Source organism: Sander vitreus, chromosome 4, assembly GCF_031162955.1.
Source record: "Sander vitreus isolate 19-12246 chromosome 4, sanVit1, whole genome shotgun sequence".
Lineage (NCBI taxonomy): Eukaryota > Metazoa > Chordata > Actinopteri > Perciformes > Percidae > Sander > Sander vitreus.
In genome coordinates, this window is record NC_135858.1 from 17,636,277 (window position 1) to 17,651,617 (window position 15,341).

Genomic DNA, 15,341 nt, shown 5'->3' on the forward strand with positions numbered 1-15,341 from the left:
CTCTTTCAAAGTGCAGAGACCTGTGCAGAAAAATACTAAAACCACGGCACACGCTGACTTGGGCAAGATTAAACAAGAAGGCCACGTTCCTTATGTGTTATGTGTTCATGCTATTTTAGGACAGATGGAGATACAGCCCAGATGTATCCAAATTATTGCTGTATGGTAGTATGAGAGTTGAGGTAATTTCCTTGCTAATGGTGTTTAATTGTATTCCTTTAACAGAACACCCACAAGTGATCTAACTGCTCCCAGCCAGTTGATTTTGGAGACTCATACTGTAAGTTGTACAGCACATATTTTTATAGGTAATATTACTTTTTAGAATGTATCTATGGCTCAAAACAAAACAAAAAAGACAATAGGTTACAACAGAATGCTAAAGTAACTCAAATCCTTTTTTTTAAGATCAATTTTTTATTACTTTTTTATATTTTTAAACATACAGAACAGACAAACACAATTGAACAAGAACAACAACACTCTCCCACCCCCACCCTCTGCGGTCTCGAGGAAAGAAAACAAATAACAAAAAACAAAACAGGAATCAGGAATCACACCTTGCCTAGTCGCTTTCCTCTAATTCTTGTGATGCTGAGGTCATTAGGTCTGATACCTGTGCTGCTGCACCTTTCCATAGTTCTATAGTCGATGATTTGGCTTTGTTAATCCTTGCTGTAGAGAGCTCAAGCATAACTATGTCCAGAAAATACGCCAACCACTGTTTTATACAAAGCGAGTATGGGGGGAGCCAGCGCTGAGCTATCATTTTCTTGGTCGCAGTTGATCCAAAGCCAAATTTTCTTCTGTCTCCTAAGCAGGTGTAATTTAGAGTCATCATTAAGTAACAAAACAATTGGGTCAGTAGGAATTTGACATCCTATCACATCAGATATTATTGATGTTGTTTTATTCCAAAACTCATGTACCTATTCACACTCCCAGACCATGTGCAAGAAAGTTCCAGTTTGTTCAGGTTGACAGAATGTGCAATAGGAAGTAGGAATGACTTTAGAGATGTATCTCTTCTGAGGAGTCCAGTATGTCCTACGGCATATGTTGAAGTGGATCTGCTGGTGAGTTGGGTTCTTGATACAGTGGAAAATATTGTCCCAAAATGTCTCCCAATGAATTACGTTCCCCTCCAGGCTCAGCTCTCGCTCCCATTTCTTTACTATTGGGAGTTCTCCTACAGATACTTGCATCAGTTTAGCATAAATCCTGGACACTAATCCTCTCACAGGAGAATCAACAAGCCATTTAATGATTGGCTGCATCTGAAGACTGTTCCCCCATGGTACTCCATAACATTTTAGGGCTGATCTTAAGCAAAGATAAAGGAAGAAGGATGTCCTAGGGACCTCAAAGCTAGCTCTCAGGTTTTCAGAACTTAACATACCTTTCTCATTGAATAGCTGGTCTAGAGTATAAATACCTCTGTCACTCCACTGGTTATAAACAAAAGGTTTGTTACCAGACATTAAGTGTATGTTGTGCCAAATTGGGGTGTTCAGATGCCACTTATTGGTGTAGCGTAGTTGCTCCTCGACCTGTTTAAAGTTGGTCAATGGGTTGGTGATAATAGGGCCATAGGCTAGCATACACTTTTTTTGGAACACACCTGTAAAGGCAAGGTCTTGCAGTCTTAGACTTCCAGTGAGATGTTGCTCTATTTCTCTCCATGGGACTGTAGATGAGGGGTCCATCCACACTCTGAGGGCCCGTAGCTGAAAAGCTCTGTGGTACACTTTAAGGTTGGGGAGGGCCAGGCCTCTCGTGTTTGTGGTACGTTGCAGGGTAAAGTATTTTAGCCTAGGTTGTTTATTATTCCAAATATACTGCCGAATTACGGTATCAAGTTTCTTCCAGAAATGTATTGGTGGGGGTAAGGGGATCATTGTACTTAAGAAAAAAGTAACTCAAATTTGTAGGTATTCCTGTATATTCCAACATTTGAACATGTTTTTGAATGTCTATAAAATAAAAAATGCTTAAAGCTCTGGGTGTGGAGGGGTTGTCTTGGTTGACACGCCTCTTCAACATTGCGTGGAAGTCTGGGACGGTGCCTAAGGAGTGGCAGACCGGGGTGGTGGTTCCCCTTTTTAAAAAGGGGGACCAGAGGGTGTGTGCCAATTACAGGGGTATCACACTTCTCAGCCTCCCCGGTAAAGTCTACTCCAAGGTGCTGGAAAGGAGGGTTCGGTCGATAGTCGAATCTCAGGTTGAAGAGGAACAATGCGGATTCCATCCTGGTCGTGGAACAACGGACCAGATCTTTACTCTCGCAAGGATCCTGGAGGGAGCATGGGAGTATGCCCAACCAGTCTACATGTGTTTTGTGGATCTGGAGAAGGCGTATGACCGGGTGCCCCGGGAGATACTGTGGGAGGTGCTGCGGGAGTACGGGGTGAGGGGGTCCCTTCTCAGGGCCATCCAATCTCTGTACGACCAAAGCGAGAGCTGTGTCCGGGTTCTCGGCAGTAAGTCGGACTCGTTTCAGGTGAGAGTTGGCCTCCGCCAGGGCTGCGCTTTGTCACCAATCCTGTTTGTAGTATTTATGGACAGGATATCGAGGCGTAGTCGAGGTGGGAGAGGGGTTGCAGTTCGGTGGGCTGGGGATCTCATCGCTGCTTTTTGCAGATGATGTGGTCCTGATGGCATCATCGGCCTGTGACCTTCAGCACTCACTGGATCGGGTTCGCAGCCGAGTGTGAAGCGGCTGGGATGAGGATCAGCACCTCTAAATCGGAGGCCATGGTTCTCAGCAGGAAACCGATGGAGTGCCTTCTCCAGGTAGGGGAATGAGTCCTTACCCCAAGTGAAGGAGTTCAAGTACCTTGGGGTCTTGTTCACGAGTGAGGGGACAATGGAGCGGGAGATTGGTCGGAGAATCGGCACAGCAGGTGCGGTATTACATTCAATTTATCACACCGTTAGATCGAAAAGAGAGCTGAGCCAGAAGGCAAAGCTCTCAATCTACCGGTCAGTTTTGTTCCTACCCTCACCTATGGTCATGAAGGCTGGGTCATGACCGAAGAACAAGATCCAGGGTACAAGCGGGCCGAAATGGGTTTCCTCAGGAGGGTAGCTGGCGTCTCCCTTAGAGATAGGGTGAGAAGCTCAGTTATCCGTGAGGAGCTCGGAGTAGAGCCGCTGTTCCTTTGCGTCGAAAGGAGCCAGTTGAGGTGGTTCGGGCATCTGGTAAGGATGCCCCCTGGGCGCCTCCCTAGGGAGGTGTTCCAGGCACGTCCAGCTGGGAGGAGGCCTCGGGGGAGACCCAGGACTAGGTGGAGGGATTATATCTCTAACCTGGCCTGGGAACGCCTCGGGATCCCCCAGTCGGAGCTGGTTAATGTGGCCCGGGAAAGGGAAGTTTGGGGTCCCCTGCTGGAGCTGCTACCCCCGCGACCCGACCCCGGATAAGCGGATGAAGATGGATGGATGGATGGATATAAAATAAAAAATAAAAAGTCCAAGAGAAGTGCAATATGATAACTCCACCATCATGAATATACTGGACATCCTTCAGGAAACTAGAGTGTTGGGCTGCAACTACAGTAATAAATAGCTTCTTATTAAGAATGATGACAAAATATTGTCGTCCAACAGTCTGAAACCTAAATATATCTTATTTTTAATAATATAAAAGAGAAAAAAGCAGAAATTCCTCATATTTGACAAGCTGGAACCAGTAAATGTTTGGTATTTTGGATGCTTTGGTAACATTAATTACCAAAATAGTTGGTAATTCATTTTCTGTCCCTTAACTGATTAATGAATCGACTAATTATTTCAGAAGATGGCTGTTTTTATTGTTGCTGTTTAATCATTAACCCCAAGCAATAGTTAACCTGACATATTCCTAAAGCGTATATAATAAAATGGGATAATTGATCTGGTGGTTTGTGCCACCAGCGTTGTAGCTGCAGTTCTTGTTCTTCAACTGAAAATGATAGCAAACGTGAGCCTTCATTTCTGTTTTTTTTTTTTTTACATCACTTAGGCTAAAAGATTAAAAAACTTCAGCCTCAGGTGGGCCACATCAGACTTGAATCAGATACTGGTCTCTCAAAGGAGAGCTCAGTGACTTTTTAATGGATACTTTCCCCTCAGGTAAAAATGTCTATTACAGGATGGACTGGACACCTTTTCCTCTGATATAAATGTCTCAATCACAGGAGTGAGAGGAGAAAAGTACCAAATCAAAGCTGAGGATATGAAGAAACTCCTGAGGGTCTGCTGTGAATAAACGGCTTCAAACGGCACAGTTTGTTGGGGAATAGCTGTAATCCTGATGCAACAAGACTTAACTTCAGAGTGAAATAATAAAACAGCAGGGTACAAATTATCACAAAAAAAAGATAAGTTTCCTGGGTTTCTGACGTAGTGTATGACTCAGATCTTAACTTTCTATCATGATTTCAAACTGTATGATAATTTATTCACACCAGTTTAACAACCAGTCATTCAAATGCGTCACAGATGGTAAATGAAGAGGACCTATTGAAAGCGGCGTCTCACCCGCAGTGAGGGAACACTGAACCCATGCAGACATCTTGTTATTCATCATGTCACATGCCTGGGCCTCAGCCTATGCCAAAATAGGGAACAGTAATAAAAAGAGAACATACACTCACCTCACAGCTGGATGGCTTAGCAGGGCTGAGAGTTTGGCACAACTAAAATGTCTGGCTTGAAACTCTTACTGAACTGGAGCAGGTGCATTTCAAAGAGAATTTGTCTGCCTCCCAGATATGTTTTATTTTGAGAGGTTCAGTTTCAACTATGTCGATTTTCTTTCTCTCAAAGTAATAGTGATAGATCATGTTCACTCTCTGACTAAAGACTAAATAACATAACATTAGTGTCAATGTTAAACTAGTCACGCATTGCCAGACTACCACGCTGTGGTGTGGAGTGAGAGTATATATTCTTTTTTAAGATTATTTTTTTTGGGCATTTTCGTCCTTCGTCGACAGCTGAAGACATGAAAGGGAAGAGGGGGGGGGGGATGACATGCAGCAAAGGACCGCAGGTCGGAGTTGAACCCTGGGCCCACTGCGTCGACGAGTAAACCTCGTCGTCGACATTCATCAGCCTCAGCTGTACTTTTATAGTGATTAGTGCTAATTATCTAATGTTAGCGTGCTAATGCGCTGTGCCTAAGTACAGCCTCACAGTGCTGCCACCAAGGCTGTAGATTCTTAGTTTGACATGCCTGAAGAAGTAAAACCATCCAGTATTTAACAAAATAGCAAATATGTGAGATATATATGAAAAGAAATAACAAATTTCATGTAGCAGATTGATTTCTTAGTCTCTCTTAAATTTTTAATCATCCCGTGAACCCTCAGAGCTTGTGACCCCATGGAGGTTACAAACTTTTCAGGCTGTTATATTATATTATTAGATTATTCAGTCATTGCTACGGCAGACTCTTAGACATTTAGTGCTTTAAAGTGCTCATATTATGCTTTTTCCCCCCTTTCTTTTATTGTTATATATCTTTTTTGTGCACATTATAGGTTTACAAAGTGAAAAAGCCCAAAGTCCACCCCAAAGGGACTTACCATCTCCAACAGAAAACACTGTTCATAAACTGCTCCAAACAGCTCTGTTGTAGTCCAGCCTTTACTTCTGTGACAAACGTGCGTCATTTTGTAACACGTTATAATGCTCGCCTAGCTGCTGGCGTGCCACTCCCTCATACTCTGCTTCTGACTGGCTAGTAGTCCTTACCTAGCTACTGCGCATGTGCGACTCCCAACAAAGATGGAACAGAAGTGCGATGGCTCACTCTGTAGCTAAAACAGAGAGCTCAACACACAGGGTGAAAAGAGGAGCTGCAGCAATGTGTAGTACAACAAATACATGGTATTTTTTGAAAATTAAACCATGTAAACCTATTATGATATAACCTCTAAATACAATTATGAACCTGAAAATGAGCATACTATGAGCACTTTAAGTGTTCCCTGCATAAAACATGATCCCAGTAATTTCCACACAGAGTTGTGTAAAGACTTTCAATTTTGGGGAAAATCCTTATTGATGCTCTACAGACTCTGTGTTGATCCACATGCAAACCAGGACAAAGATAAAGAGACTGGCTGATTTTAGCAGTAATTTATTGTAACATTAACACATTTCCCACAAACCTCAGCTGCAGCTAAAGCACACTAGAGTGTGTTCACACACTGATGGGTGCACAGCGACCATCATCAAAAACACATCATTATAATAATCATTAAAAGTGTCATAGTTATCATCATAAATCATTTTAACAGTTAGTGTCATCACCAGTCACCCAACATCACCTCACAACAATCTCCTTAATTCAATTAATTCAAACAGAAAGTCTTAAATGAAGCAGACTCCACTGAAGTCCGCAACAGAGCAAACTTGGGTCAAATTTAAGCATTTGTTTTGAAGCACCAGCTGGTCAGGAATTACTTCTCAAGGACAATAAATAGAGTCTCAATCAGAGAGAAGTAAAATGACCAAATACTGTCCTGACCGTCTAAACCTTCTGGTAATTATTATCTTCACAAATGACATAAATCCTGTTTCACAAAACAGGTTTACAGAGTCACCCAGGAAAAAAGACCTGTCCCAGGTTTTGTTTAACTTAGTAGATCTGCCCATTGCTGCTGCAGATCTGCACAAGTTAAAACAAATACCGAGAATAGTTTGGAGATGCTCACCATTTGACCCTAGTTTGCACCATACTGCACATACCAGAATAACATCCTACAAAAACAAGGGCACTGCCCCAATTATCTTTTAAATGTACAACACAGACAACACACACAAGTACTAAGATGTACAGTGGCAAAGGAAAGGTGAGGTGATTTTATTTTTGCTTGTTCTTTTTTGCTGCTGTAGATTTACCAATTTTCTACCCAATTCCAAAGTATTCTGTAATAATCACTTTTGGCCACTGCATGGTTCTGCTCGGAGGGCCAGATGGGCTTTATCAAGCACAACCAAAGCTGGATTTAAAATTATAGCTGAACCAGGCGGCACAGACATACCCATGCACATGCCCACCCACCCACAGACGCATCCCTCAGTATGCTGGACTTGGCTGAGCGACCAGAGCCTCTTAGAGCAGATTCTGCAGGACTTGTGTCCAACTAATGATGAACAAGAGCACTTGAGGCACATGGGGCGAAGAAATAAACATGGAGGGGAAGTATCAGTCTTTTTTTTTTTAATTATGTAACACAGTGACAGCCTTGGGAATGCCAGTAGCACAGGAATAGCATATTTATCTCCAGTCCGTCCCTCCATCATCATTTTCCTTGATAATTTTCCAAAACATAGCTTGACTTCATTTACATAAATTATATGATTTAAAATAAGAGAGGCAGTTGGTCTCTGTAAAAAGAAATGAGTAATAATTAATCTTTAACCTCACATCTGAGAAGTTATGCTTTTACAAATAGGAGATCTCCGCCTCACGAGGCTATCTACTCAGACGGCATTATAATATCAATAATAAAATGTAATGTTCTTTTGATTTTAAGACAAAATGATCAAACATCATGACTGAGAGCAGAAAAGAACTTGAACTGAAGTGGACAAAAAAAAAACAACCCCACAGGTATAGTGAATGCTGATGGCTAGCATACTTGTTTTGGAGCAAAAACTTAAACATGAGCCAGCATGATGATAGACTTATTTCTTTTAACCCTCGATACTCTATATTAAAACATGCAAGTCCTTACTCCATCAGTAGCAGCATATTTCTGGACAACCTCCACCTCCAAACACACCTCTATCATGCGTGGGTAGGCTTGGCAGTTGATACGGACGGGCAGCCTATCTACTACTTTTTGATTCCTTTAGTTTGTTCTAGATGACGGATAATCACTGGTGCACATAGAACAAGAGCTTTCCTTACAATGATACTTGACTGAATGGACCTGCAGAAGGAACCAAGATCCTTTTCTCAGAGAGGAGTAAAAAGTGCTGACAGACTTGACAAGTTCAGGGTGGATTGCTGGCCAAACAAAAACCAAAAAGGGAGCAGAGTGTTGTCAAACACATTCCACACACAAAGCTAAGCCAACTGTACAGCACAGAGAAGACAAGTGACCAGTATTCAGTGTCCTCTTGCTTTAACAGAGAGGGGACAACAAGTCTGACAAATCTGGAGCTTGATAAGGAGAGCATTGCCCCCTGGGAGTGTGTGCAAGGTGGGCCTGGGACTTTAATCACTTTTTTACATCACTGTCACAGACCCCAAAGGAGCCCAGGGGTCCCACTGTCTCCATTTAGTGTGGGCCATTGTCGTATGGCCATTTCAAGTCACGCAACATTAACAGCTCAGGTTTTAAGAGCAACAACAAGCACAAGTCTTAACTGAACTGAAAGAAATAACATTTCAAACACCCTATTAAAAATTTTTAAACTGATTTCTTGAACATCTTTTTAAAACCTACACAAATCCTGTGAATTATCTGTCAGGACAATCACAACCACAGATGTATGCAGCTCTTAAAGGCGTACAGTGTTGATTCGCAGCGGCTGCACGTTCTTGCCGTTGGCGTGGCTCTGGCCTGGGCTGAAGTAGGGGAAGACCTTGGTGGGGAATTTCTCCCGGTAGGTGTAGAGCCAGGACATGTCGTCAGCATTGTAGAAGATGAGCAGGCCTTTGTGGTAGTCCAGGTAGACCCCCACCTTCTCCAGCTTGCTCTTTACGTTGAGGCGGGTCCACGGCTCGGTGCAGGCGCTATACTGGTTGCCGTCGTGCATAACGATGCAGTAGAAGCCGCGGCTGGGCTGGATCTGGATGCTGCCCTTGCGGCTGACTGTCTCATGGGCCACACCAATCATCCACTGGGTCTTCTCCGACACCATCACCTCCCAGTAATGGACGCCCGACAAGAAGCCCTCTGCGCCCAGAACAGACACCTCCACGTCAAAGCGGCGCGGGGAGTCCTGCAGGGGCTGCGGATGGAGATTCCCGTAGGCCACTATGGTACAATCGTCTGAGAGGATCAGTCTTTGATGTGCTGTGATGGGGTCAAGGGTCAATGCTGCTGGCACTGAGGAAGACGAGAAAAGGGAAGAGACCGTTTTAGCACAAAGAGTCTGCATTTATCTCACTTTTAGATGTAACACTGTTGACAGAAAACGGCAGATACACACAGGCCAGTCATCGGTATGAGAAAGTAAAAAAAACAAAAACATTCATCAATATGTTATGACTTAGCTTGGCCAAACAGAAAAGCAAGGATTGCAGTGTCATTCTCAGCGCCTCATTTTTCTTCAGATGCTATGTGAACAGTTTAATGCTCAGGCTGTAAGTAAATACACCCACACTGCTCAGGCACTTTACAGGAGAGGTGAGGTCAAGGTTATGAACTGATCTCTGAAATGCGATCAATGAAAAATATTTTATCACAGGCAGCAGATTAAAATCCCTGTCTGGTTGGAAAACATACACTGAAAACGTTACGTGTTGACAAGGTCACTTCAAAAGGTTTTTTCCCCCTAGGTTTTAATATATATATAAAAATGATGTCCGAGTTACTCTGGACTGATCGCCCTACTGTGGACAGTTTTCATTGGAAATTTCTATAAGGGAAATATCCCCCCTGTGTATTATCCAGAGTAAAGACATTGTCAATGAAAATAGATGCTGCTGAATTCCATAGTCATTTTTATTAACTTCCATTGTTTTGTAGTGGAGGCAAACATTTCAAAAGACAGAAGACATCTCTAAACCTGGACAAATAAAACCCAAATTATCTCACTGCCAACATTTCACTGAAATTAATGTGTTTTTTGTTATTTGGATGAACTCACACTTTAAGACCAACAACCCAGTAGAGACATCATCAGTACTGTACTGCCAGAGTTAAAGGAGGTGATTAAAGCCATGCCCTGTAGTAAAGGATGACTGATGGCTTGTGTATTATACGGCGCACCCAACTGCGACTCAACTCTTATTTCTGGAGAATGAGCAACGAGTGTGGCTGCGAGTACACGCAACAGATTTTTTTATAATATGTTTTTACCTTCATGCATAAACTAGAATCTTCAAAGTCCCCTCCAGAGTCTGATATGGTAGCTCACTCTGAGCAATATCAGACCACAGGAAGAGTACAAATAATACAGTGAAGCAGAAATGACAGCAATGGGAGGAGCTGCTCCAGCTCGCTCCACAGGCTCCAGGCCCGTAGGAGGCTCTCTCACTGTGCAGTTATGTGGTTTTAGGGAGGGAGAATTTGCACCCATGTCTGCTCATAAAGGAACCATATCAGCCTGAACAATAACGGCATGTTCTCTTTGCTCTCAGTTCCTCTATATTTGTATCAGCTGGGATAAATGGAGGTGAAATGTTTGGCGCCCAGCCAGCGGACAGGACAATGCCTTCTCCAGTCAATGACATCTCCAGTGTTTGTTACAATCAAGTCATTAAAATTTCATAACCTGAGTGCCTCTTTGTGTCATACAGAGAAACCTGCAAGCGTACACACATCAACGAAGAAAACCATTTTTCTTGCTGAACATGAGAAGGGTGAAAAAAATGCACAGCGTCTAGTAGTTATTCCCGCTAACCCATCAGCGACAGCGAGGGATGAGGGACGATGGGAGGAATGTCTTTATTTCGTCTCTGGAAACCGCTGGTGATGGATTGTAACCAATTGTTCCATTTGGCAGCCAGTCAAGGGAGGCCAAACAACTGCCTGGCCTCCCCTCGGTAGGCAGCGGGCTAAAATGGGAGATTTGATTGAGGGAGTAAAAAATTCCTCAGCACATTATTTTAAATAATCTCCTGTGAGTGAGTGATGGCTGTAGGGCAGAGGGAGTAGAGCTCCTCTTGGCACTGTCAAACACAAAGGGGCATCGCTGCCCTCCAGGTCGTCGGGGAAAAAAGCACAAAGCATCCCAGCAATCCTAATTCAGGGCAGGATCAGTTCCTGCACTCTGTGTTTCTGTGTCAAACATTCAGCTACTGAAGGAAAATTAGATAATCAACCTGTTTTTAAAGGAACAGTTACACATTTAGGAAAATATGGTTTATTTGCTCTCCTACTGAGAGTTGATTTAAAGACTGATACCACTCTCCCATCTGTCTGTTATATTAAATATAAGTCTAAATCCAGCTAGACGATGGTTATCTTTGCTTAGCATGAAGACTGAAAACATGGGAAAGCAGCAAAGTATGGCTTTGTCCAAAAGTAACAAAATCCTCCTACCAGCATCTCTAAAGCTTGCTAAAGAAACAACAATTTGTGGTTTTACATAGGCACCCGGCCAAGGAATACACTGACTCATAACTGAGTCATATCACAAAAAAAAACAAAAAACAGGAGCGATTATGGGCTCTGTCTTACACATGGCACAAAGCACAACAGTCATTGCTAGTTTCAGACCAACATTGTCATTTCACACTCAGCGCCCACAATGTGTAAGAAGCAAATGTACTTAAACATAGGCGTGTCTTAAAATGAGGTGTGGTGCATTGTTGGTGCGTAGAGATCAGAGAGCCACTGGGTGCCATTGACCAACAAAAACCTGTTCTAAAGCAGTGTTAATTTCGTTGACGAAGACTATGACGAAAAATATTCGTCAACGAACCTTTTTCACGGACAAAAACTAAATAAAAACGAAATAAAAAGTCAGATATGATGACGAAGACTGTGACGAAATGTAACAGACACTTTAGTCAACAAATAAAAATGAGACGAAAATGTTAGGGAGGGACGAATGGAGAAGAGATCCAATCAGAACCACTCTTTTTTGTGGGACAAGTTCTTCTGTGAATCTTTGAGGGTAGGTTGATTTATGCGGAAGCAGCAGAGCCATTTTAAAAAGCCGCGGCACATGTAGGCGCAACAGCTAAACAAACGCAGCAGCAGTTACACAGGAGGACGAGTTTGCAGAACTTTGTTTACATTATACTTAGTTGTGTTTAGTTGCACAGTCTTAGTTACACAGCTTTGGCTGATTTCAGTTGACTTTGCTCGTTAGCAACACGCTAACGTTTCGCAGTGCACCCGGTCTGAGGGCAATGACATGTCTCATGAACAACAGAAATGTCAGAGCTAGGTCTAGGACGAACCGTTAAATCTGTGTCTGTATTGCATATTCAAACCTTAATATCATTCCATAACAGACTCATGGATACTTCCAATAACCAAAAATTCTGGAGAAACATTTAGTCAACTAAGTCCACTGTAGATTTAGTCGACTAAAATCTGCTAATATTTGGTCTACTAAAACTAGACTAAGACTAAAAGACTTAAGACTAGACTAAGACTAAAACTCTTATGATATTTAGTCGACTAAAACTAGACTAAGACTAAAAGATTTCAGATGACTAAAATAAGACTAAATGGTGTGTTATTCAAAAGACTAAGACTAAATCAGTCACTGTTCTAAAGTCAATGGCGCAGTATTTTCCTGCTATTTGAAGGACACATTATTCAGATAGTAATAGCGGTTAATCCGCGGATAATTAACATTTTGATTAATAACAGATGTGGGTGGGTGAAATGTTCATGTTTCAATATGCATTCATTAAAGTGAATTTGACTAACAGAACATTTTGCATTGCTGAGTTACCACGGTTACCACCCCGCACTCACATTTCTTGGCAAAGACCTGCCCTACTTTGCCTCTGGTTGGCTAGAACTCGTTGGTCGGCCTCATATCATTGGTAGGTGGAACTACCAATGATGGTTAAACCCAGTGCATCAAAAACAAATCCCATGTGGACTTTTACATTTATTTATGTACTTTTTATTTTTTCTATGATATAGTCATACGCCGGATTTTCGTCACCGCTCACTTCTCCAATTTCCCGAATCCGCTGTTTATATAGCAATGCGCCAGGTGCAGGCAAATCTGGCTTTTAAAGGTAATGGGAGATGACACTCTGATTGGTTGTATTCATGTTATGCACAAAACACACCTATGATTAGTTAAGAGAGTAAATACAACCCCTAAACCCACTGCACCTTACTTTGCACCAAGATAACACACTGTTTAACTAGCAAAAGTGGAGTTGGACAGGCCCTAAATGCACCTGCGCCACGCACTTAAGACCATGCGCTCTATAGATAGGTTTAAATTAAATTAGTGAGCTTTAGAGATGCTGGTAGGTGGATTTTCTTACCTTTGAACAGACTAGCCGTTTCCCCTTTTCCAGCCTTTATGCTTAGCTAAGCTAACCGCTGCTGGCTGTAGCTCTACATTTAACACACAGACATGAGTGGTATCGATCTTCTCATTTGACTCTCGGCATTAAAAGCAGATAAGCATATTTGTTAAACCGTTCCTTTATCACCTGCAGTGCTTTACACTAAATGACACGCTCTATATTTACTGAGCAGCATGTTTGCGTTACATCCATCTCATGTTCCAGTCATGTTTACATACCTGGTGAGATGTCCTGGAAGAGAGACTTCCATATTGTGTACTGTAAGGGCCCCATGTACTTGGATGTTGGGAAGTCTTCATACGTCAGATTGGTCTCATGTATCTTCCCTTTAATCCTAGACAGAAAAAAAACAGATCAATAACGGTCTAAATCCAATTTGCCGCTTTCCACCAAATAACACTGTTTGTTGTCGTCGATGTTTCACATACTATTATTCTGGTTTGTGTCTTTGAAATGTGCCATTATTGAAATTAAACAGCTTCATAAATCTCGAACAATAGAGAAGAACGCATCAGTGAGAGAAGGGGTTCAGCTCTAATACCATTACAGTACGATTCAATACGAACCTCCACATGAATCACTCAGTGCACTCCTACATGTAGTCCGAGAGTTCAGACGAGATATTGAGTGAGTTGTTTACCACACTGAAATCCTGAAAATAACAGTGCAGTATGTCGAAAAGGGGACCTTGTGGAGAAACATCCGGTTATTTGTGGTGTATTGTCAGACAACGAGGAATGAAAATAAACTAATATTATAATGTTTCTCTAAGTACCATTTATGGTGCGTTCCAACGGTACAATTTTTGAATGTTAGAGTGTTCCTTTGCCAAAGTGTGACTTAAGGACAGTGAAATAAAATCCCAAATGTTTGTTTTCCTTGGTTCTAGCTGAGTAAAATGAACACTGATCATACCTTCTTGTCCATCATATTTACAATCTCTTCTCAGACATGATATCATCCACCTCCAGTTTAGATTAAATACTTAAATGTTAATATTGTAAATTTAAAGATACATAATGTTTAATTCCAACACTCTTGCAAGCTCTATATTCAACCTCATTAATCAGCTTTAAGCTATTAAACTGTTCAATTAAATCGTCCTCAAGTACCCCTCTTCCAGATTAAACACAACAGCTGGTTTATTTCAGGACTAATACACCATCTGTTCAGGGATTATCTGATGCTGTTGCTCAAATCTGTACTTTCTACAAAAATTTAAGCAACCTTACGTTTCGCACCAGCAGAACACACATTTGGCATGTTGTGAGCTATTATCATTATAACAACTATAACGGCAAATATGTTGATGCAAGACTTCAAGAGTTGATAAAAACCTGATCCTTCTTGAAGATAATGTGTTTACAACCACATTTTGTTTCTTATCGGACTGCAGTGATGACACTGGGACTGCTTTAGCAAACTCAGAGCAGGTGAAGCACCTCTCAGATGTGACGGCTACTCCCTCCAGGAAGTCGTGTCGTTCCGTCTCGTTAAGGCGCTCCTGCAGGATCTGGATGCCCTCCTTGACGTCGCGCAGCTGCTGGCTGTAGCGCTGGATCTTGTGCTCGATGTCGGCCAGCTTGCGGGCAGTGTCCATCTCCAGCTCTTCCAGCATGCTCTTCTGGCGCTCGCGCAGGAAGCGGTGAAGGCGCTCAAATGCGTCGGCGATGGTGGCGCGCAGACTCTTGGCTGAGGACTGAAAAAAAAAAAGAGGCAAAAGAGTGTCTATACCCTCAGCTGGGCTATTTATAGCTGTCATTACACAACTCTGAAATAGACTTTGTACTGTAGTTAGCTGGGTTTATTGAGTGTTACAGTCACAATAGCCTGACTGACTCTTAATTAGACAAGGGTCAGCAATTCAAGGACTAGTAAAGTGCTCTAAATTGTGTTAATATTACATTAACATTCATTCATTGATTCAGCTTGTACATGTATTGATTCTAAGTGGCTCTCTGAACAGTGTGTGTACAACCTTCTACTGAGAAAATATAGCGTTGATACTGTTTTAGTGAGGAGAAACACACAAGAGTATACTGTTACAGAAATAATCCAAAAAGATGACCAGGATGGGGTCCCAAAAGACATCCTGCCTGTGAAGATGGCCGATTACAAGACGTAGGTGTAGGTGGACTGGCAGAGAAGCTCAAGCTATTAC

General features: G+C 42.3%; 1 protein-coding gene across 2 annotated transcripts in view; it reads right to left on the reverse strand.

The window, feature by feature from the left end:
- Positions 1-6,111: 6,111 nt before the first annotated feature.
- Positions 6,112-15,341, reverse strand: part of trim62.1 (tripartite motif containing 62, tandem duplicate 1) — a 53,404-nt gene continuing 44,174 nt past the window's right edge. The window contains exons 3-5 of one of the 2 annotated variants that reach the window (XM_078248795.1): positions 14,518-14,879; positions 13,399-13,514; positions 6,112-9,053 (exon numbers count right to left, since the gene is read on the reverse strand). In XM_078248795.1, coding sequence (XP_078104921.1) covers positions 8,503-9,053; positions 13,399-13,514; positions 14,518-14,879 — 1,029 coding nt within the window. In that variant the 3' untranslated portion in view covers positions 6,112-8,502. The remainder of the gene's footprint in view (positions 9,054-13,398; positions 13,515-14,517; positions 14,880-15,341) is intronic. The other variant, XM_078248796.1, reaches the window with a different exon arrangement.